Source organism: Notolepis coatsorum, assembly GCF_963971535.1.
Source record: "Notolepis coatsorum genome assembly, chromosome: 14".
In the NCBI taxonomy this organism is placed as follows: domain Eukaryota; kingdom Metazoa; phylum Chordata; class Actinopteri; order Aulopiformes; family Paralepididae; genus Notolepis; species Notolepis coatsorum.
In genome coordinates this window covers 112,382,678-112,404,712 of record NC_140178.1, presented here as the reverse complement: position 1 = coordinate 112,404,712, position 22,035 = coordinate 112,382,678, and the positions used below count along the sequence as shown (strand labels likewise).

Below are 22,035 nucleotides of genomic sequence, written 5' to 3'. Positions count from 1 at the left end.
GGAGGGTCCCCTATCCTTTCCTCTACTGGGCTGGCCCAATTGATTCAAGGGACCCGTGTCGCCGGGGGCCCGGCGGCGCGCGCATCGGCCTGGGATATGGGGGGCTCCTATGGGCTTAGCTCAGGGGGGGGGGGGGGGGGGGCGTAGGGGGAGGGGGGACCATCGTTTCCGCGGTTTGCCCCGGGAGAGTAGGGTCTTGGATGTTGTGGGGTCGTCGGCCGTGGGGTGCTGGGTGCTGGGTGCATGGGTAGCGGGCAAAAATATATATATATAAAAGAAACATCACAGAAGAATGAAAAGGAAACAAGAAAATAAATTGAATGTAAATAAACAATGTAAAAATAGAATGGACCAAAGAACCCATGTCACCCTTTTTTCATTTCTCATTATTGTGTCAATCTTTTATTTATTTTTTGATATGTCTTTATAATTGTGTATGTCGAAATGTACTGTTTGTTGTTTATCAAAAAACTGCAAATAAAAGTTTAAGTAAAAAAAAAAATATATATGCTGTAAGTGGTTTTTCTTTTGTTAAAATAAGTGTTAAAGGAACACGCCAACTTTTGGGGAAATTAGCTTATTTGCCATCTACCCTGGAGTTCATTCACGTCATTCACTGGAAGTAGGTGTGCCAGTGTAGCCTAGTTCCCAACAGTCACGAAATACACTCCAAATACAACTCAAGTGATTTCATCACCTCAAAAGCCCAGTTCAAAAAAAACAAAAAAAACAGGTGGTGAAATCACTGCGCCCAGGCAGCAGTGGTGCAGCAAAAAAAAATCCAAGTATATATCTGCTTAGAAAACGAAAATGTAGAATTTTTTATTTATTTTTTCTCCACGTGGTAAATACAGTCACAACATGTTTACAGGAACGTTTTGGAGTTGTATTTGGAGTGTATGTCGTGACTGTTGGGAACTAGGCTACACTGGCACACCTACTTCCAGTGAATGACGCTAAGCTAGGCTAAAGGTGTGGCTGTTCCCTAAACATAATGCATGCACAGAGAAGAAAAGGGTATCTTATCTGCTGACCCTTTCACTACAGAAGGTTAAACCTTTCACTACCACACTACAGAAGGTTAACCCTTTCACTACAACACTACAGAAGGTTAACCCTTTCACTACCACACTACAAAAGGATAACCTTTCACTACCACACTCCAGAAGGTTAACCTTTCACTACCACACTCCAGAATGTTAACCCTTTCACTACCACACTCCAGAAGGTTAACCTTTCACTACCACACCCCAGAAGGTTCCACCACTTAGGAGGAAGGAAACATGTTTGTATAGGAAATTACTAGTTTTAGTTTAGTTTTTGTAAATATTGCCTTGAAATAGAGAAGCTGAAAAAGGAAGCAGGATGTAGCCTTCAATATATAAAGAAATTATATTGTCAACAGATATGGTTGAAAAACAAACAATGTTTTAAATGTAATTGTAGTTACAATTTCTTTAATTGAATTAACTTAAACTAGAAAAGTAAATACAAACTAAATTAACAATGTAACTTAGTTTACAGAAGGACAGTTTCCTTCTAAAGCACAACTTAATGCCTCATCCTTCCAGTCGGGACCATTTGTCACATAGTGAGAGCTCCACAGATCAAGCAAACCCCCACAGCGCTTGTATTATGGTTTTGCACGTCTCGTTCTTTGTTATGTTATTGGTATCCTATTATTATGCAAAGTCTAGGTGATAGATAAGTGCCGGTACTTGGTGCACGGCGCGACGAGTCGAGTTAAAGTTGTGAATGCATTTTTGTGTGCGCGCGCGTGCACATCCGTGCACGTACTTCTGCTCAGAAAACTGCTGGGACGGCGTGGTACCGCATGGGACCACCACTGCACCCCTGACCGTAAACACTAGACTAAAACAGACACATATTCTGATGTTCCAAAACGCTTACTTTCCCTAACAAGAATAAATAATACAAAAAAGTATAATAACATACACATTTATATAGTAAAATACCAGATTGGGGCTTTAAGTCCAAATGTGTGTGTGTGACTCACATGGCTGAAGGGATGATTTCTGTGGTGTCCTCATCCACCTCCTGCTGCAGAGACACAAGCTTCTGCTTGGAGTTCCTCAGGCTCTCTAGCTCCCCCTTCAGGAACCTGGGGGTACAGTTAAGGACGCAAACGCTCTTCCTACTCAGAACCCTTGCACCCTCTGTAGTCTGGAGAGATGGGGATTTCAGCCAAACATCCACATAAACTCAAAATTGCATTTTCTCTCCCTCTCTCACATGCATCCCTTTCTCACATTCTCTCTGCAGTTACCCAAAACAATCTATAATTATTAAACAAAAAAAGATGTATGCAAAAACTAAACTGAGCCATACACACCTACATCAACTATCAACATGAATACATACCAGGCTCATCCACTGACATCAACTATCAACATGAATACAAGCTTCGAATTAAAACCGAATCTCGGCCCAGAAGCTTCGAATTCCAAAAAAAAGAAAAAAAGGTCAGCCCTAGTGGATTGTTGAATTGCATCACTGTCACTCACACGTTATTGTGATATTGTAACTGGGTTTAAAATGTCTGATGAGATGCGCTGTTTTACAGATTTGATGACGTGACGTGACTTGATCAAATGAATGAGCAATTGCAAGCCTTTGACGTTTTGTAGAATGAATTTGAGAAAATGCATTTATCTGTTCAAGCACTGTTAGTGTTATCTGATGATGAACAAGAGGGTGATGAACATGACTGGTATAAACCAAAGGTTAATCAATTCAATGCATGTATGGATGATGTCCAAAACAGATTAAAACCTGATTAATAGTGAAACTGTATATAGCCTCCAACTCCCTCTCTGACACGTTATTTCGGGAGTCGCGCCTTGAAAACTTTGGGAACCATGTATTTATATAGTAGGCTACATGATACCTAAGCACATTATACTTACTTATTACTTATACTACTTATTCTGAAAGAGTTTAACTAATTATTTTCGCTAGCAAGATCTCATTCGATTATTCATTCCATTAAGCCTACTGCCAGCAGGCACATTTAAAAAAAATATAATCTGATTGATTGGGGTAATAAGGGATTTAAAATTAGCCTATAGATTATGCATTTAACTTGTCTGTGAGGCTATTGAGCCGTACTGCATTGTACCCATTCTGCAATCTGTTAATAAAGTTTTAAATCAATCAATCAATGAGGATTTCTGCGATCGACACTTGCTGTCTTTTCAGGTGAGGCGGCCGCGCGCAATTATCCTGAGCATCAAGTCTGGTTCGAATGAACAAGACTGAATCAGCGTTCGAGGAACAGGGAACGCCTGGATTCAAACATCCCGTTAATTGAATCTGGATAATGGGACTTTTGATCGACTTAGTTGAACCAGGTACGGGGAATAGGGCCCAGACTCATCAACATGAATACATACCAGGCTCATCCACTGACATCAACTATCAACATGAATACATACCAGGCTCATCCACTGACATCAACTATCAACATGAATACATACCAGGCTCATCCACTGACATCAACTATCAACATGAATACATACCAGGCTCATCCACTGACATCCACTATCAACATGAATACATACCAGGCTCATCCACTGACATCAACTATCAACATGAATACATACCAGGCTCATCCACTGACATCCACTATCAACATGAATACATACCAGGCTCATCCACTGACATCAACTATCAACATGAATACATACCAGGCTCATCCACTGACATCCACTATCAACATGAATACATACCAGGCTCATCCACTGACATCAACTATCAACATGAATACATACCAGGCTCATCCACCTACATCCACTATCAACATGAATACATACCAGGCTCATCCACTGACATCAACTATCAACATGAATACATACCAGGCTCATCCACTATCAACATGAATACATACCAGGCTCATCCACTGACATCAACTATCAACATGAATACATACCAGGCTCATCCACTGACATCAACTATCAACATGAATACATACCAGGCTCATCCACTGACCAGGGGCGTAGCTGGGGGGGGGGGGGGGGGGGGGGGGGGGTAGTTTAGGATGATTCCAAGGGCCCAGCACTGGGGGGGGGGGGGGGGGCCAAAAAAACGTTTTTTTTTCTTTTCTTTACTAGACATCACTCAGGTGTATTATTGATGCTCTCATTGATACTATGTTTGTTTCTGAAGTGTGTGTGTGTGTGTGTGTGAGATATATATAGAGAGAGGGGGGGCTTTATTGCATTGGTCCATTCATTGAAGATGAACGCAATGCGACATCCTTTACTAGGCTCACCCACCAACAGTGCAGGTGCTGAACTGCTGATCCGAATGTATAGGTAAAAACCATATTATGCGTTTTCATCAATAAAAAAATGGCAAAAAAAAATTCTACTCGCGCGTTCGCATTCACTGGGGGCCTACAAATACATTCTTTCATGGGGCCCAGAATCTGGAGCTACACCCCTGCCACTGACATCAACTATCAACATGAATACATACCAGGCTCATCCACTGACATCAACTATCAACATGAATACATACCAGGCTCATCCACTGACATCAACTATCAACATGAATACATACCAGGCTCATCCACTGACATCCACTATCAACATGAATACATACCAGGCTCATCCACTGACATCAACTATCAACATGAATACATACCAGGCTCATCCACTGACATCAACTATCAACATGAATACATACCAGGCTCATCCACTGACATCAACTATCAACATGAATACATACCAGGCTCATCCACTGACATCCACTATCAACATGAATACATACCAGGCTCATCCACTGACATCAACTATCAACATGAATACATACCAGGCTCATCCACTGACATCCACTATCAACATGAATACATACCAGGCTCATCCACTGACATCAACTATCAACATGAATACATACCAGGCTCATCCACTGACATCCACTATCAACATGAATACATACCAGGCTCATCCACTGACATCAACTATCAACATGAATACATACCAGGCTCATCCACCTACATCCACTATCAACATGAATACATACCAGGCTCATCCACTGACATCAACTATCAACATGAATACATACCAGGCTCATCCACTATCAACATGAATACATACCAGGCTCATCCACTGACATCAACTATCAACATGAATACATACCAGGCTCATCCACTGACCAGGGGCGTAGCTGGGGGGGGGGGGGGGGGGTAGTTTAGGATGATTCCAAGGGCCCAGCACTGGGGGGGGGGGGGGGGGGGCAAAAAAACGTTTTTTTTTCTTTTCTTTACTAGACATCACTCAGGTGTATTATTGATGCTCTCATTGATACTATGTTTGTTTCTGAAGTGTGTGTGTGTGTGTGTGTGAGATATATATAGAGAGAGGGGGGGCTTTATTGCATTGGTCCATTCATTGGAGATGAACGCAATGCGACATCCTTTACTAGGCTCACCCACCAACAGTGCAGGTGCTGAACTGCTGATCCGAATGTATAGGTAAAAACCATATTATGCGTTTTCATCAATAAAAAAATGGCAAAAAAAAATTCTACTCGCGCGTTCGCATTCACTGGGGGCCTACAAATACATTCTTTCATGGGGCCCAGAATCTGGAGCTACACCCCTGCCACTGACATCAACTATCAACATGAATACATACCAGGCTCATCCACTGACATCAACTATCAACATGAATACATACCAGGCTCATCCACTGACATCAACTATCAACATGAATACATACCAGGCTCATCCACTGACATCAACTATCAACATGAATACATACCAGGCTCATCCACTGACATCAACTATCAACATGAATACATACCAGGCTCATCCACTGACATCAACTATCAACATGAATACATACCAGGCTCATCCACTGACATGTCTCCGACAGTAAACAAAGACAGGGCTCGACAGTGCGAGCTAAAAAATAGATGTGTGCAAACCTGGACATTTATTTTACGAGCACAGTATGAATTTATTAGAATTGGGGCAGAGATTTGTAAAAGAAATATATATGAATAAATAAAATTTTAACCATACCCAACCCTGGTGAAAAACACCATCAACCCTGGATAAAAACACCATCAACTCTGGTCAATAACACCAAACAACATGCGTTGTTATGGTTACGCCATTCACAAAGGGGTCACGTGGTGTAGTAGTAAAAGTCAGCTGTTCACCAGCGGGTTTCAGGTATGGAACGGTGAAGGGGGGGGGGGGGGGGAGTCATATTTTGCTGACTGGACGCTACACAAGGTAAATCAACCCGTGATTCACTTTTTATTATGATACTACTATATGAACTGTTTTAACATCAATAAAATAACCAAACACGGTATCCTTGTGATTTCATGACTGGCAGGTATAATTATTTCCCCGATTTAGTCTCTCGGTGACTACATAAATGTTTGGACAGTCGCCATACACCTGGTGAAAAACACCCATCACCCCTGGTGAAAATACACGTGGCACAAGCTAGTGCCGTCTTAAATACTTCGTTCGATGGGCATGGGATTCGAATATGAAAAATGTTTGTGTGCAAAATCAACTCCGCCTCTCTTTGTTAACTACAACAAGCAATGCTGTTTGTTATTTAAGATGAGGTCGGACTCGGCACTGACAGATTTGTGTTCATTGTGCCGCTTTTATAAAGCCTCAAATGACGGCTTACAATATTTCATGAAAGCAAAGTGTTTCGTTTGTCTAAGATTTAAACTTTACAGCACTGACGAAGTGCTGTACAAGTCGCACAACATAAAAAAATATATAATAATAATAATTAAAAAGTTTTATTTATAATAATATTTTTTTTTATCTCGAAGCTTCGAATTAAAATAGAATCTCGGCCCGAAGCTTCGAATTCCCCCGAAGCGAAATAATTCGAAGGTCAGCCCTAGCACAAGCGCATCATGCACACAGGATACTGGTGTTCTGCGTCCAGGGTGTGGTTACTGGCGGTGTCCTTCTGGATCTGCTCCTCCAGCCTCCCCACCTCCTCCTGGAGGTCCAGCAGGCCCTGGCTCACCTTCTCCTCGTTCTGGGCAAAACCTGAGAGAGGAGGAGAGAGCACAAGGACCGGTGTTAAACCCTTTCACTGTGACAATACAGAAGGTTAGCCCTTTACTATCACACAACCGACGACGATGCGATAGTAAAGGGTTAACCTTCAGTCGTGTGGCAGTGAAAGGGTTAAAAAAGGGCATACCTCAGCAGCTGCACCTTTGTTTACATCGTTAATTTGAGTCATTTTGTTGTATTTAGATTTAATTTGATTGATTACACCCCGTTTATTTTCAGATCAAGTTTTATATTTGCCTATATTTATCTCTTTCTTCTATTACCCTGCCCATACCTGTACCTCCCTTCCCCCGTTATGATGCCCAACAAGGGGATCAACTAAATAATATCTTATCCTAGAGAAAGACAAGACAGTGTCTGCATTGTGATTAAACATTTAAAAAGAAATTTTAACAAAAAAAAGAACTATACATTTTTATATAAATAAAAATCTATTGAATACAGTACTGTATTCAGGGTTCCCACACATTGCAAAATAAAATTTAAGGACTTTCAAGTACTTTCCAAGCATTATTTTTCATTTTAAACTCAGACAGGGTATCTGCAGGTTTAGCCCAGTCAGATTTAATGCTTTTTAAGACTTTTTAATGCCACTCAGAATTAAATTTAATACCAATTTCACAATAACAAAAATCATGCAACGACACCAATTAGTTTAAGTTTAGGGACACATTGGTCCAAAGATGTTTATTAAAACATAACTTGGAAACTTAAAAATCTTGAACTTAAAAGGAGTAACTGGATTGGATGAATTTCAACAAAGGGGTGACCAAACATAAATAGCAAATATAGCTATACAAAATATACCAGGGGCCAAGCAGCAAGTGCAACAGCCACTGTCAGAACACATAACTATTACCACCCTCCCCAGGGTATCAAAAAAGTCAACCAACAAACAAGATTCTTGTGCCAGGGCCCTATTCCCCGTACCTGGTTCAACTAAGTCGATCAAGAGTCCCATTATCCAGATTCAATTAACCCGATGTTTGAAGCCGGGATTTTCCTGTTCCTCGAAGGTGGATTCAGTCTCGTTAACTCGAACCAGACTTGAGACCCAGGATAAGTGCGCGCGGCCGCTTCAGTTGAAAAGCCAGCACGTATCGATAGCAGAAATCCTGATTTTCTAACGGCATTGATTGATTAATTGATTAAAAACTTTATTAACAGATTGCAGTACGGCTCAATAGCCTCGCCGACAAGTTAAATGCATAATCTATAGGCTAATTTTAAGTCCCTCATTACCCCAAACAATCAGATTATATTTCTTTAAACTTGCCTGCTGGCAGTAGGTTTATGCATTGGATAATCAAATGAGATCTTGCTAGCGAAAATAATTAGTTCAACTGTTTCAGAATAAGGATACGGCTCTCTTATCCATTGATTGATGTATGGTGGATCTTTTACTTATCTGCACTGTGGTGTGACGGTTTGTGCTTTTGACTTCCACGCAGACGGCCCGTGTTCGAATCCCCCTCCTTCTAGTCTTTTTCTTCTTTTTGCAATGTAAATACTTTGGTGCACGTTTAGAGCTATATAAAGAATGACATCCTCAATGCATGTAGATTTATAATATTTTAACTTAAAACTAGGCTACTTTTGCGTATAATCATTAATATTATATTCCAAAAAAATTATATTGGAAACACGGGGTTTCGAACCGGGCCGTCGGGTTGACAGGTTTGCGCACTTGCCGTTGGACCAATGTGCTAGACGGGATATATACATTGTTTATCCATCAATGGACAAAGACCCGTGTTTCGAATATTTTTCTTTTGAATGAAGTTTTATCTCTTTATTCTCAAATGCATTAATGTGACGTCAACGGCTCATTCAATTTCTCAAATCCGTCAAACAGCGCATCTCAGACATTTTAATCCCAGTTACAATATCACACAAAAACCACAATCCACGCATAGACACTTCAATTTTATGCTTGAATGAAACACAATCCGGGCGCTTCGTTAAGCAAATCTACAGCGGAGAATATATGAAACTAATCAGAGCCAAACGGCCGATAGGTTTCATTCATTAAAAATATCCCCGCGGGATTCACATTTGCAATGCGCCTGCAGCGTGTATCGCACTCCGAGCGCCGTATATGACGTGCATTATTTTATTTAGGACAAAGTAAATCTATAGGCTGAATATGATTTATTATCAGCATTTAGTTCTATTATTATACATTTCAAAAGCCCCCTCTAGGAAAACGAAGCACAGAAACATAATTCAGAATGGTATAAATGGGATCTCTAGACTGTGAGAATCATTTCAGGAAGCGAGCTGTCATTTATTTGCGGGGGCGTGGCCATGTTTCATCCGGCTAACTAAAGTTAACCCTGCTCTCGACCAGGCTCAAACTTTTTGATCTGTTGTCATGGTGATTTAGACAATCGAGCGTCGGGGAATGGAAAGGTCTGGCTTAAGTCAGGCTAGACTGGAAATTATCCGGCTAACTCAGTTAGCCAGGTACGGGGAACAGGGCCCAGATCTCCTCTCTGGTAAACAAGAATACCCTGAAGACTCTAACAGGAGCACTCATTCAAGGGTACTACGACTCGACTATGCTTGCACCTCATGGTACCAAAGCACCTCAAAGGCCCTAAAAACAAGATTACAAGCATCACAAAACAAACTGGTCAGACTACTGCTTAACCTCACTCCTAAAACCCACTTTACCCCTGCCCACATTCAAAACCGCTCTTAAAGAGCACCTACGGGAGGCTGCAATTAGAAACTGGGCACCGTAAATGTCCAAACCCCCCCCCCCCCCCCCCCCCCCCTAATGTACAGTCTCCTCCCCATCATATGTATATATTTTCTGTTAGGATCTCTGGGTAACAGTACTGTATATTTGCATATCGTATATGTCACAATTGTAACACTACAGTACTATATACCTGTATGTCATGTATGTCCCTATGCCATAAATGTCATGTATGTTGTGTATGTCATAAATGTCATGTCACTATGAATTGAAAATGGGGGACCCTGATGTAAACAAGACACATGTCTTTCTCTGGTCTGCATCCCCTTAACAATTGTGTGTATTGAGCCGTACTGTATTGTACCCATTCTGCAATCTGTTAAATAAAGTTTTCATTCATTCATCCAGTTGTTTTGTTTTTGTGGTTTGGTTGAATGAATGAATACTTTGTTTAACAGATTGCAGAATGGGTACAATACAGTACGGCTCAATACACACAATTGTTAAGGGGATGCAGACCAGAGAAAGACGTTTGTCTTGTTTACATCAGGGTCCCCCATTTTCAATTCATAGTGACATTTATGACACTCAACATAAATGACATTTATGGCATAGGCCATAGGGACATACAGGTATATAGTACTGTACTGTTACATTTGTGACATATACGATATGCAAATATACAGTACTGTTACCCATAGATCCTAACATACATGGGAGGATACTGTACGTCATTAGGAGGGGGTGGGTGGGAGGAAAAAATACATAGTGGGTGAAGCTCTCATCGAACATAAACACAAACGTGTCCTTGTTTACATCCGTGAATAGATTATTTTCAACTTAAGACCTCAGCTTCAAGCTTTGGCGTGGAGCCGAATGTTATCCGGACTTCTGTTGGTGCAAATGTTATAGTCCTACCTGATGGCGCAGCTGGTGTGGAGGCAGGCGGGGCCGAAAATAAATTCGAAACAGTAGTTTGCAGGCGGGTTTTTGCAGAGGTAACATGCTTAGCGCTCAGCATGTGCGACGCGACTGCTCTTTTTTTGTTGTTGCAGCAAGCCTCGTAATGGTCTTTGACTGGGACCAACCATCGCGCAAACAGTGGATTGTCGAGCCAGTTCTCGTTAAATTGGCACTTTCCCATATTAACGAGTGCAAATGCTAAACTAAACTAAACGTAACGTTAGCGGTATCGCTTCGCCTTGCTAACGTTAGCTAGACTCCGTTGCTGAAATGGTTCCCCGGCCAACACAAGGAGTTTTGTTGGTTCCGCCCCATTCCGGTCTGCGTGATTCTACAACACGATCAATGAAAAGTCAAACTTTATCTCCCGTTAACCGCTTTCCCCCAGATTTCATAATAAAACATAAGATGACATGGCATTTTATCTTTCCTTTCTATGGCATTTTTAAGACCTCTGAAAATGGATTTAAGACATTTTAAGACAAACTAAGGCCTTAATTATTGATAAACGAATTTAAGACCTTTTAAGACTTTTTAAGGATCCGCGGACACCCTGTCAGATCCAATATGTATATTTCCGACAATTAGTTACACTTTAGATTAAAAAAATTATATTTCTTGATTCAGATAAATGTTATCATGGAATGGATGAACAAAACGTTCAATGCGAATGGTTGATTTGAATTTCAAGCACTTAAAGGACCTTGTGTGAACCCTGTGTATTACTTGCCTGTTAAAATCTCGTTGGCAGCCATCTTTGTTTCCACGGGTCGCTCAATGTAGGCCTGCGTGTCGTCTCTCATTTGGCTGATTGTATGGTCAGCCTTGCTGCCCAGGATGAAGTCGTTGTGTTGAGGTTGAGCCATGGTGGACGAAGAGGACCGCTACACGGACAACAAGACGCAGGGTTCCCACAGTCAGACATTGCAAAATGAAATTCAAGGACTTTCAAGTACTTTTCCAAGTATTATTTTTCATTTGAACCCTTTCACTGCCACACCACAGAAGGTTAACCCTTTACCATCACACTACCGACGGTTTTAACCTGCTGTCGTGTGGCAGTGAAAGGGTTAACCTTCTGTGTATTGTCGCAGTGAAAGGGTTAAAAGCACTTTTAAATGCATTTTTTTATATAGAATTTGGATCCAATATTTATGGCTTAAAACCAATTTCCGACAATTAGTTATAACTTTAGATAAAAAAAATTATATTTCTTGATTCAGAACAATTTTATCATGGATGAACAAAAACTTTCAATGCGAATGGTTGATTTGAATTTCATTTTTTTTTATTGATATTTTTGCACAAATCTTTCCAATATTCACAAGACATCTTTCCACAGCATAATATGCAACATCCAAGATTTGTCTTTTTCTTTTTCGTAACATACAAAACATACAAAAGACTCATACAAACACATTAACAACTGACATGGAAATTAAAAAAGCACTTACAAAAAAAAAAACATTACTATACATACAACTGGAACCTGTTGCCACACAAGGACAGCGGCCCATTGGCCCGCTACATTCCTGGCGATGCCGAAACACCGTTCCTGGGCAAGTTGCGTGCTGAACTAATTGTGTGCGCTGCAGGAGTGCTCGACTACAAGCGAGGAGACTATCGCGAGTTCGTGCAGCTATGTCTTGTGTATCTGAGTGCAGACAGTGCAGAGCACACTCCAGTTAACTTCCAACGACCGGGAGCACTGCACAAGGCACGGTGGATGGCTAAGCTGCTCTACACTCTCAAGCTGGCCTTGATGGAGCAGCACATTGCCTTGCTTCCTCAGGGGACCATCACTACGCAGCAGCAGGTGCTGAAGATTCGGGCGTTTGCCAACTTCATCACACACATCTACGCAACGTGGTGGTTGACCTGCGACGCGGCCGTAGATGTGGCATGGAATGACCTTACACTCTACCACAACCTGTACGCATACAAGTCTGTTGACGAGGGCATCGCAGCATCAGCGATTAAGGCGCTGAAGCGGCACCTATGGTACCTGTCAGGCGAGATGCTGCCCCTGGCACTCTTCAGCACCAAGGTGCCAGTTGGCGAGCGGCGCGCACTTGCAAATGCTATATTGGAGCACAAGCCGGCTGATATATCCATGCAAGCCCCACAGCTCCGCTTTGGCACTGGCTTCGGCAAGCCAAAGTTTCCAACCCTCTCGCCGACCACCAGCTTGGCTGACCTTGCCAACCGAGACTGCTGGTTCGGCATGCACCTGCTGCACATCGACCCCGCGTTTCTTTCACTGGATGTAGAGGATTGGGTTACCAGTACAGCATTTCAGATGGGTGCAGTGAATGTACGCGCCATCAATGTTGTGAATGACTGTGCCGAGCGTGGCGTCAAACTGACGTCAGACTTTGTGGCAGCAGCCAGGAGCGAGGAGCACCTGCAGAATGTGCTACAGGCAGTTGAGCATGACCGCTCAACACGGCCACATCTTCGCTGCTGCAAGCGCAAGCTGGACCAGGTCTAGGACTCTAGGATGCTTGAGACATGTTTGAAAGACTATTTCAATGTTGTTATCAAACATTTTGTTCTTAAATGTTAGGGTTAATAAATGTTGTTCTCAAAAACTATTTCTTGCCGTTTTTGAAATTGCCTTGTCATGTTATCTAGTAAAACGCCCAAAAAGGCCAATTTTCATATATTTCACATGCTGTGTGCTACCTCTAAATCTCAACGAATCTTTCCCAAACTTTGCACAAATCATTTTTATGTTTGTCCGAACAGAATGCAACCCCACACAGATTGATATGTTGAGATTAAATTTTTGCATTGCAATTTGATGCACCCTAATGCATATACATACATAATACAATATAAAGTATAGGTACCATCAGGTCAAATCCCATTTTTCACATTAATCTTTGATAATACTGAAACCCCACCTTAATCATTCGTCCCCAGACCGTTCAGTCAGGTGTAGAAAACTGTCCCACACCTCAGCAAAGATATCCTCTCTCCCTGCGACTCTATATGTTACCCTTTCATATGATGCTGTCCGGAACATTAGTTCCATCCATTCTTTAAAAGTAATATCAATGGGTGATTTCCAATGTCGTAAGGCAATTCTACACCCTGATATCATGGCCATTCTATACCACATTCCCTGGTATTTAGGCAGTTTAATCTCTTTCGGAACTATACCCAAAACACATGCCATTGGGGAGTTATTCACCTTTACATTCAAAACTTTACTTAGGAATATCACAATTTGATCCCACATTTTCCGGACTTTCTCACATTCGTATAACATATGTAGTAAAGTGCCTGTCTCCTTCTCACATCTCCAGCAGATGTCACTGTCCCTTAAAGGAAAACTCCAACATTTTGGGAAATTAGCTTATTTAACATCTTCCCTGGAGTTAGACAAGAAGATACATACCTTTTTTGTCTCTGTGCGTGCATTTAGCTTAGGGAACAGCTTAGCTTAGCTTCATCACTGGAAGTGAGGTGGATCCGGAGCCTTACAGTGTATAGTTTGATTGATTGATTGAAAAGTTTATTAACAGATTGCAGAACACACTCCAAATACAACTCCAAAACGTTCATGTAAACATGTTGTGACCTGTGTATTCACCACGTGGAGAAATAAAACGTTTTAACTTTAGTTTAGGTTCATGTTAACGTTAGATAATGTACAAAATAAACGTTTTCCGCTGCTATAAACGTCGCACTTTTATTTTGACACCCCAGAAAGGAAGTCATTATATATGTGACTCGCCGTGACCAAACCCGATTTGATCCGCAAAGGGGGAGGTGCTCTGAAATGACTTAATGTCTTGCTGTCCAGAAAATCCCAAAAATCGAAATGTTGATTTTTTTTACATATTTGAATTGTCATTAATCTGTTCCATTATTTGCCCTTAGTTGCAAACTTAAATACAACTTGTAAATGAGGTAATTATTGCTATAATAGTTCCAAAATTTTTCTTTCAATTGAGGATAAAAAACTACACGAGCGGGCTTGGGCCTGTCCACAGGGGCCAAGTACTGTACTTAATAGGTGTTAACACACAGACATCATTATTTAGCTTTCCTTTCTCAGAGAGAGAATAACACACTATTAATACACTATCTTAATGTTATAAGTTATAAGCAACGTAACGCAGTGTCTAAAAAAAAGATTAAAAAAAAATAGGCCTTGACCCTTATAAAACGTATGTTTTAACTTAATTAAAAACCATTAAAACACAGTTAGAATTTTATGAGCGAACGAATTTCGTTAGGGTGCATTTTTTCCAACCTAATGGGTAAATACATCTAAATAACACTGTTGAAAGCTTGGATGTGTCGACGTTACAAATGGTACAATCGCGCGGCTTGGTGCTCAGCAGCTGCAGCGCGAGGCTGGACTGCTGGAGAGATGTTGTAACCCTTTCACTGCCACACACAGAAGCGCTTAGTACCGCGGATTTCTTTGTGCAGAATAAAAATCTGAACGCTGAAGAGCTGCTGCTGTTGCAGCACGCAAGAGAGATGTTGTAACCCTTTCACTGCCACACACAGAAGCGCTTAGTACCGCGGATTTCTTTGTGCAGAATAAAAATCTGAACGCTGAAGAGCTGCTGCTGTTGCAGCACGCAAGAGAGATGTTGTAACCCTTTCACTGCCACACACAGAAGCGCTTAGTACCGCGGATTTCTTTGTGCAGAATAAAAATCTGAACGCTGAAGAGCTGCTGCTGTTGCAGCACGCAAGAGAGATGTTGTAACCCTTTCACTACAACACCACAGAAGGTTAACCTTTCACTACCACACTACAGAAGGTTAACCTTTCACTACCACACTACAGAAGGTTAACCTTTCACTACCACACTACAGAAGGTTAACCCTTTCACTACCACACAACAGAAGGTTAACCTTTCACTACAACACCACAGAAGGTTAACCTTTCACTACCACACTACAGAAGGTTAACCTTTCACTACAACACCACAGAAGGTTAACCTTTCACTACCACACTACAGAAGGTTAACCTTTCACTACCACACTACAGAAGGTTAACCCTTTCACTACCACACTACAGAAGGTTAACCCTTTCACTACCACACTACAGAAGGTTAACCTTTCACTACCACACTACAGAAGGTTAACCCTTTCACTACCACACTACAGAAGGTTAACCTTTCACTACAACACCACAGAAGGTTAACCTTTCACTACCACACTACAGAAGGTTAACCTTTCACTACCACACTACAGAAGGTTAACCCTTTCACTACCACACAACAGACGGTTAACCTTTCACTACCACACTACAGAAGGTTAACCTTTCACTACCACACTACAGAAGGTTAACCCTTTCACTACCACACTACAGAAGGTTAACCTTTCACTACCACACTACAGAAGGTTAACCCTTTCACTACCACACTACATGTATTTACATCTAAATGCTTCTGGAGAGGCCATCAGAACATTGAACATTGACTTTAGCATGTCTATTTTTATATCGTGTTATTTTAAATGCTAATAAAATCTTGAAACTTGATTAATCTCTTGTTTATTATCAGGGTCCCTTTCACTACCACTACCAGTCACCAGACTCATTGTAATAACAAAGAGCCTCAGACTGGAAAGCTGCCAGGTGTTAATTGCCCTAGAAAGAGGGGGGCCATGGATTACAATGACTTCTGGGTAGTGTTGTAGTTGTTTCACTATTGTCACAGAATAGCCTGCTCGTCTCTTGAAGGTTATTATCTCTGAATACGTTTTGTGATAATCACCATGAATCATAGGAAGTAGCTTGCAAAGTATCCCACCAAAATGTTCAAGTGATGGCTTATTTCGAAGGTATGAATCTGTACTTTCATAATATGTAAAAAAAAAAAAATTAAGATCCCTCAACATGACCCTGAAGTCCATACCTGGTCACATATGCTTTACGATCCTGATCTGTGTTAGCTCCGGTTAGCTCAGAGCGTCCGGTATAACAATATACCAGAGCTTGGATTACTGTTTTCTAAATTGGGGAGGCTTTTAAATCGTCAAGGTAAGAGGATTTCAAGTCATGGTATCCATAAACTTCAATCGGTTCGGATCTTTTGAATGAATGAGAATGTAACAATCAACAGCGTCACGTTGAAATCACTGGCTGCGCTCAGAGAGCAGTGGTTGGGCAAAAAAATTGTTCCGAGTATATTTGCTTATAAAACGTAATTGTCTAATTCAATTATTTTTTATTTCTCCACGTGGTGAATACACAGGTCACAACATGTTTACATGAACGTTTTGGAGTTGTATTTGGAGTGTATTCTGCAATCTGTTAATACACTTTTCAATCAATCAATCAAACTATACACTGTAAGGCTCCGGATCTGCCTCACTTCCAGTGATGAAGCTAAGCTATGCTAACGGACTGTTCCCTAAGCTAAATGCACGCACAGAGACAAAAAAGTTATGTATCTTCTTGTCTAACTCCAGGGAAGATGTTAAATAAGCTAATTTCCCAAAATGTTTGAGTTTTCCTTTAATTTTAGTTTGGCCAGTTTACTAGGCGTCCAATAGCTTCTGTTTAAAACGTTGTAAAAGATACATTGTGATTGTGCTTCCCGCGAGAATTTACCCCATTTGGACACCAGCTTCTCTCATATTTCCTCAGTAATATCCTCACGTACATCGTTCTCCCAGCTCAACCTCAGACCCGCCAACTTGGGTGGATTGTGTTCCCTTATAACATCATAGAATCTTGACGCACCGCCTTTCCTACGCCATCCTTTATAAAATATTTCTTGAATTGCAGTAATCGGGCCACATTTTGGCCCTCCCATTGATGACGATATACAATGTCTAATCTGTAGGAATTTATAGAAGTTTTTATTATCTATACCAAAGTCCTTTCTAATATCCTCAAAAGGTAATATCCCATCTTCCCCGGCTATATCACCTAGTACATGTATCCCCCTTTTAATCCAGTCGTCCCATATGACTGATTTCTTACCAGTCTTTAGTTTTTTATTATACCATATAGAGGCTCTTGTAGTTAGATATGGGCTATCACTAGTCAGCCTGTGCGACTGATTCCAAGTTTCCCTGGCAAACGCCATTAGAGGGTTCTTAAAAGGTATAAGTCTGTCTGATTGTGTCAGGAAGGATTCCAGAGATGAGGGATATACCATTTCCTCCTCCATCTTGACCCAAGCAGGTGCCTCCTCAGTCGAGTGATTCAATTTGGAGAGCTGGGAGAGTGAGAACGCGTAGTGATACCAGTCTAGCTTAGGCAGGGATAAGCCGCCATCTTCCTTTGCTGCATACATTTTGGCCCGACCAAATAGCGGCCTTTTGCCCCCCCCACAAATATACATTAATTACCTTGTCATACTGTTTGAGTAACTGAGTCGGGAGGGTCAGCGGCAGCATATATAAGATATAATTTAATTTGGGAGCCAATATCATTTTTACTAAGTTTACCTTCCCAAGGAGGGACATATTCATCTTGGCCCAATTCTGGGTCAGAGCACTAACGTGTTCGATTATAGGGGCAATATTGGCTTGTACTATCTCTTTCAGACCTGGGATCAGCTTTATTCCTAGATATATCAACCCTGGCGGCATCCACCTGTACTGCCATCCCCTCCTAATAGCAGGGGGACAGCACTTAGAGAGAGGCATTGCTTCTGACTTGCTCCAGTTGATTGTGTATCCAGATATTTCCGAGAAGGACTCGATAACAGTTCCAATGACCCCAGCTGCTGTTTGGGGATTGCTGGATACCAATAAGATATCATCCGCATATAAAAACAGTTTATGTTCCACCTGTCCCGCTATTACCCCTTTGATGTCTTGGTTAGTCCTTAGTGCGATAGCAAGTGGTTCGAGGAAAAGCGCGAACATTTGGGGAGAAAGCGGAGAACCTTGCCTCGTCCCCCGTCCTAGGTTAAAGGGCGAGGATACCAGTGGCGGCCGGTGGGTACTTCGCCACTAGGGGCGCTATACCAAACATTTTGCAAAATGCAAACATGTACAGTACAGTACCACGCAACACTCATGGCAAGACGTGAGCGATTCGACTCACGCTCACGGCAATGAATCGGCTCTTATGAACGAGTCGCTCAGCTGTTACTACAACAACACACAACCAGTCAAATAAAGTATAGTCTAGACTCTAATTCACAACTTGAAACACAATATATAAATAGAAAAGTTAGAACCAAAACTCGCCCGTCTACAAACACAGGCAGATCTCTCCCTCTCTCCTTCTCTCTCTCACACACAGCGCGACGTGGAATCGATTCGTTACACAATCAGACCTATTATATACCAAGAATAACTTCAGTATGAGTACAGGGCTGTACACATATTTTGCATATTGTTAAACGAGCCAAGGCTAGCTATTAAACTATCGATATGAATCGAAAATCTGGGACCCTGATGTAAACAAGACAAACGTCTTTCTCTGGTCTGCATCCCCTTAACAATTGTGTGTATTGAGCCCTACTGTATTGTACCCATTCTGCAATCTGTTAATAAAGTTCTCATTCATTCATTCATTCAAACATAGACGATATTGAACAAGCCATAATCCACGTATTTTCAATCCGAGAGAGCTGCAGTAGTTAAATCAATGAGCCATCGATAAATAAACAATCAGCAATGTCTCGCTTCATGAATGGCCAGCAGTAGTACTGCTCCTAAAAAAACTATTTACAAACGTTAACGTTAAGCAGAGAGAGAGAGAGAGAGAGAGAGAGAGAGAGATTTCTTCAACCTCGAACCTAAATTCCTTAGCAACCCGTGTTACCAAGTAAACAAATCACGGAACGATAGCCTAGTACTACTAACGTTAGCTCCCAGAACGATAGCCAGTTAGCCCGCACCAGTCTAGTACTACTAACGTTAGCTGCCAGAACGATAGCCAGTTAGCCCGCACCAGCCTAGTACTACTAACGTTAGCTCCCAGAACGATAGCCAGTTAGCCCGCACCAGCCTAGTAGTACTACTAATGTTAGCTCCCAGAACGATAGCCAGTTAGCCCGCACCAGTCTAGTAGTACTACTAACGTTAGCTCCCAGAACGATAGCCAGTTAGCCCGCACCAGTCTAGTAGTACTACTAACGTTAGCTCCCAGAACGATAGCCAGTTAGCCCGCACCAGTCTAGTACTACTAACGTTAGCTGCCAGAACGATAGCCAGTTAGCCCGCACCAGCCTAGTACTACTAACGTTAGAGAGAGAGAGAGAGAGACTCACTGTTTAGTTGAAACGTCCAGGGCAGGAAACGTGTATAATCCGCCATATAGCTTGTTAGCCAAGTGTTAGCTCAGCTGAGCTCGTCGACGTTAGCACAACACTCAACAAGTACATTCCTTTGTCCATTTCCGCTCGAACAGACTGCAAACTACCTGGCGTTCTATCGCCATGCTCTAAGACAAACTCTAACCTTAACCAACTTTGAAAGAGTGCCTAAGCTTAACAGTCTAAAGAACTTGCAGTCACGGCACGGCACGCTCTAAGACAAACAACAGTCCTAGTACCAGGAACCAAGCTAGAAGCTAGAATTGGAACATTAGAAATTGGATTCGGCCAATCAGAGATCGTCTCTGTGAAATTCTGCCAAGGAAAAAAATACTGGCGTCGGCCAATCAGAGAGCGTCTCCGCGAAATGCGGCTATGGAAATTCTCACGGAAGTTCACGCTGCTTTCTAGACCGCTTCAAATCGCGCTCGGATTCCAACATAATAGTCATATTTCAACGCACAACGCCGTATGCACTGATTGGCTGTGACGGAGACAGCGATCAAACTGTGACGCGCACTCAGAGCGCTATCGCGTATAGCCCGGGCCGAAGAAAAAAAAAAAAAAGAAAAAAAAAAAAAAAAAAAAAAACGTGATGTCACTTCCTGCTCTGGAAAACGATGTTTTTTTAATTTAGATAATAACGTTATATTGTGCATTGGAAATACAAACACTTAAAATGAGTAAATATTATTAATTTTAAACATGTTTATATTATTTATAGGGCTATAAAACACAAAAACGAAAAAGTTTTATTGTCTTCTTCTCCGATTTAACAGCAGCTGGCCAGCAGGTGGGTCGGCGCCCTAGCGCCCCTAGTGGTAGAGCCGCCACTGGAGGATACGATCCCGTTAGTCAAGACAGAAGCCATCGGATTTGTGTACAACAGCTTTACCCACCCAGTAAACGATAGTCCGAATCCGAAGCGCTCTAGCGTGTGAAATAAGAATGCAAATTCCACCTTATCAAAGGCCTTTTCGGCGTCCAATGAGAAGGCCACTGTAGGCTCTACATCATTCCTAACCTTCCACATTATGTGTAGGAGTCTGCGAATATTATCAGCCGAGTTTCTCCCCTTCACGAAACCCACTTGGTCTGAGTGTACCAAACTTGGTAGTACATCTTCTATTCTATTTGCTAGTATTTTTGCTAATACTTTTTCTTCCAAATTGCTTAGGGATATAGGCCTATAGTTCCCACAGTATTGAGGGTCTTTGCCCTTTTTCTGTAGTAACGTAATAGTGGCCGATCTCAAGCTAGTGGGCAAGCTCCCTTTTAACAGTGAATCTTGATATACTTTCAATAGTCTTGGAGAGATTATATCACTGAATTGTTTGTAGAAATCGGGAGTAAACCCATTGTCTCCTGGCGCTTTACCTAATTTAAGGCTATTGATTGCCGCGTGTATTTCCTCTATCGAGACATCCCCCTCCATTGACTTTATTTGTCGTTTCGATAACGATCGTAATTCAATCTTGTTGAAGAACGCGTCCATTTTTACCTGATCCACCGCCGCCTGTGGGGTATATAAATCCTGGTAAAAGCACCTGAAAACATTGTTAATTTCCTTTTTGTCTGTAATAATTTTGTCATCCTTATTATAAATTGAGGATCAGTGTTGGGACTAACGCGTTACAGTAACGAAGTTACTTTTTGCCGTAACTAGTACTCTAACGCATTACTTTTTAAATTCAGTAACGCTGTTACCGTTACTAAATGGTTTGTTAGTTCGTTACTGCGTTCTTTTTATGTAGATTCATAGCGAGCGTCCTCCTGACTCCTGTTTGATTTCGCCTGCGTTTGTTTTGTTTACTATAGAGAGCGTCTATTACTTTCCGTAGCCGCATTTCTGGTTTCCGCATTTCTGATTGGCCACTGACTGACGTTCTCTGACCAGAGAGCGTCAGTCAGTGGCCACTGGCCAATCAGAAATGCGGAAACCAGAAATGCGGCTACGGAAAGTAATAGACGCTCTCTATAGTAAACAAAACAAACGCAGGCGAAATCAAACGGAGTCAGGAGGACGCTCGC

General features: G+C 41.7%; 1 protein-coding gene across 1 annotated transcript in view; it reads right to left on the bottom strand.

Moving 5' to 3' along the window:
• Positions 1 to 22,035, bottom strand: part of LOC311240717 (uncharacterized protein) — a gene marked incomplete at its 3' end in the record, with an annotated part of 63,570 nt that overhangs the window by 10,120 nt on the left and 31,415 nt on the right. The window contains exons 3-5 of the mRNA XM_084329291.1: positions 11,482 to 11,635; positions 6,931 to 7,054; positions 2,018 to 2,122 (exon numbers count right to left, since the gene is read on the bottom strand). Of these exons, the coding sequence (XP_084185417.1) occupies positions 2,018 to 2,122; positions 6,931 to 7,054; positions 11,482 to 11,635 (383 nt within the window). The remainder of the gene's footprint in view (positions 1 to 2,017; positions 2,123 to 6,930; positions 7,055 to 11,481; positions 11,636 to 22,035) is intronic.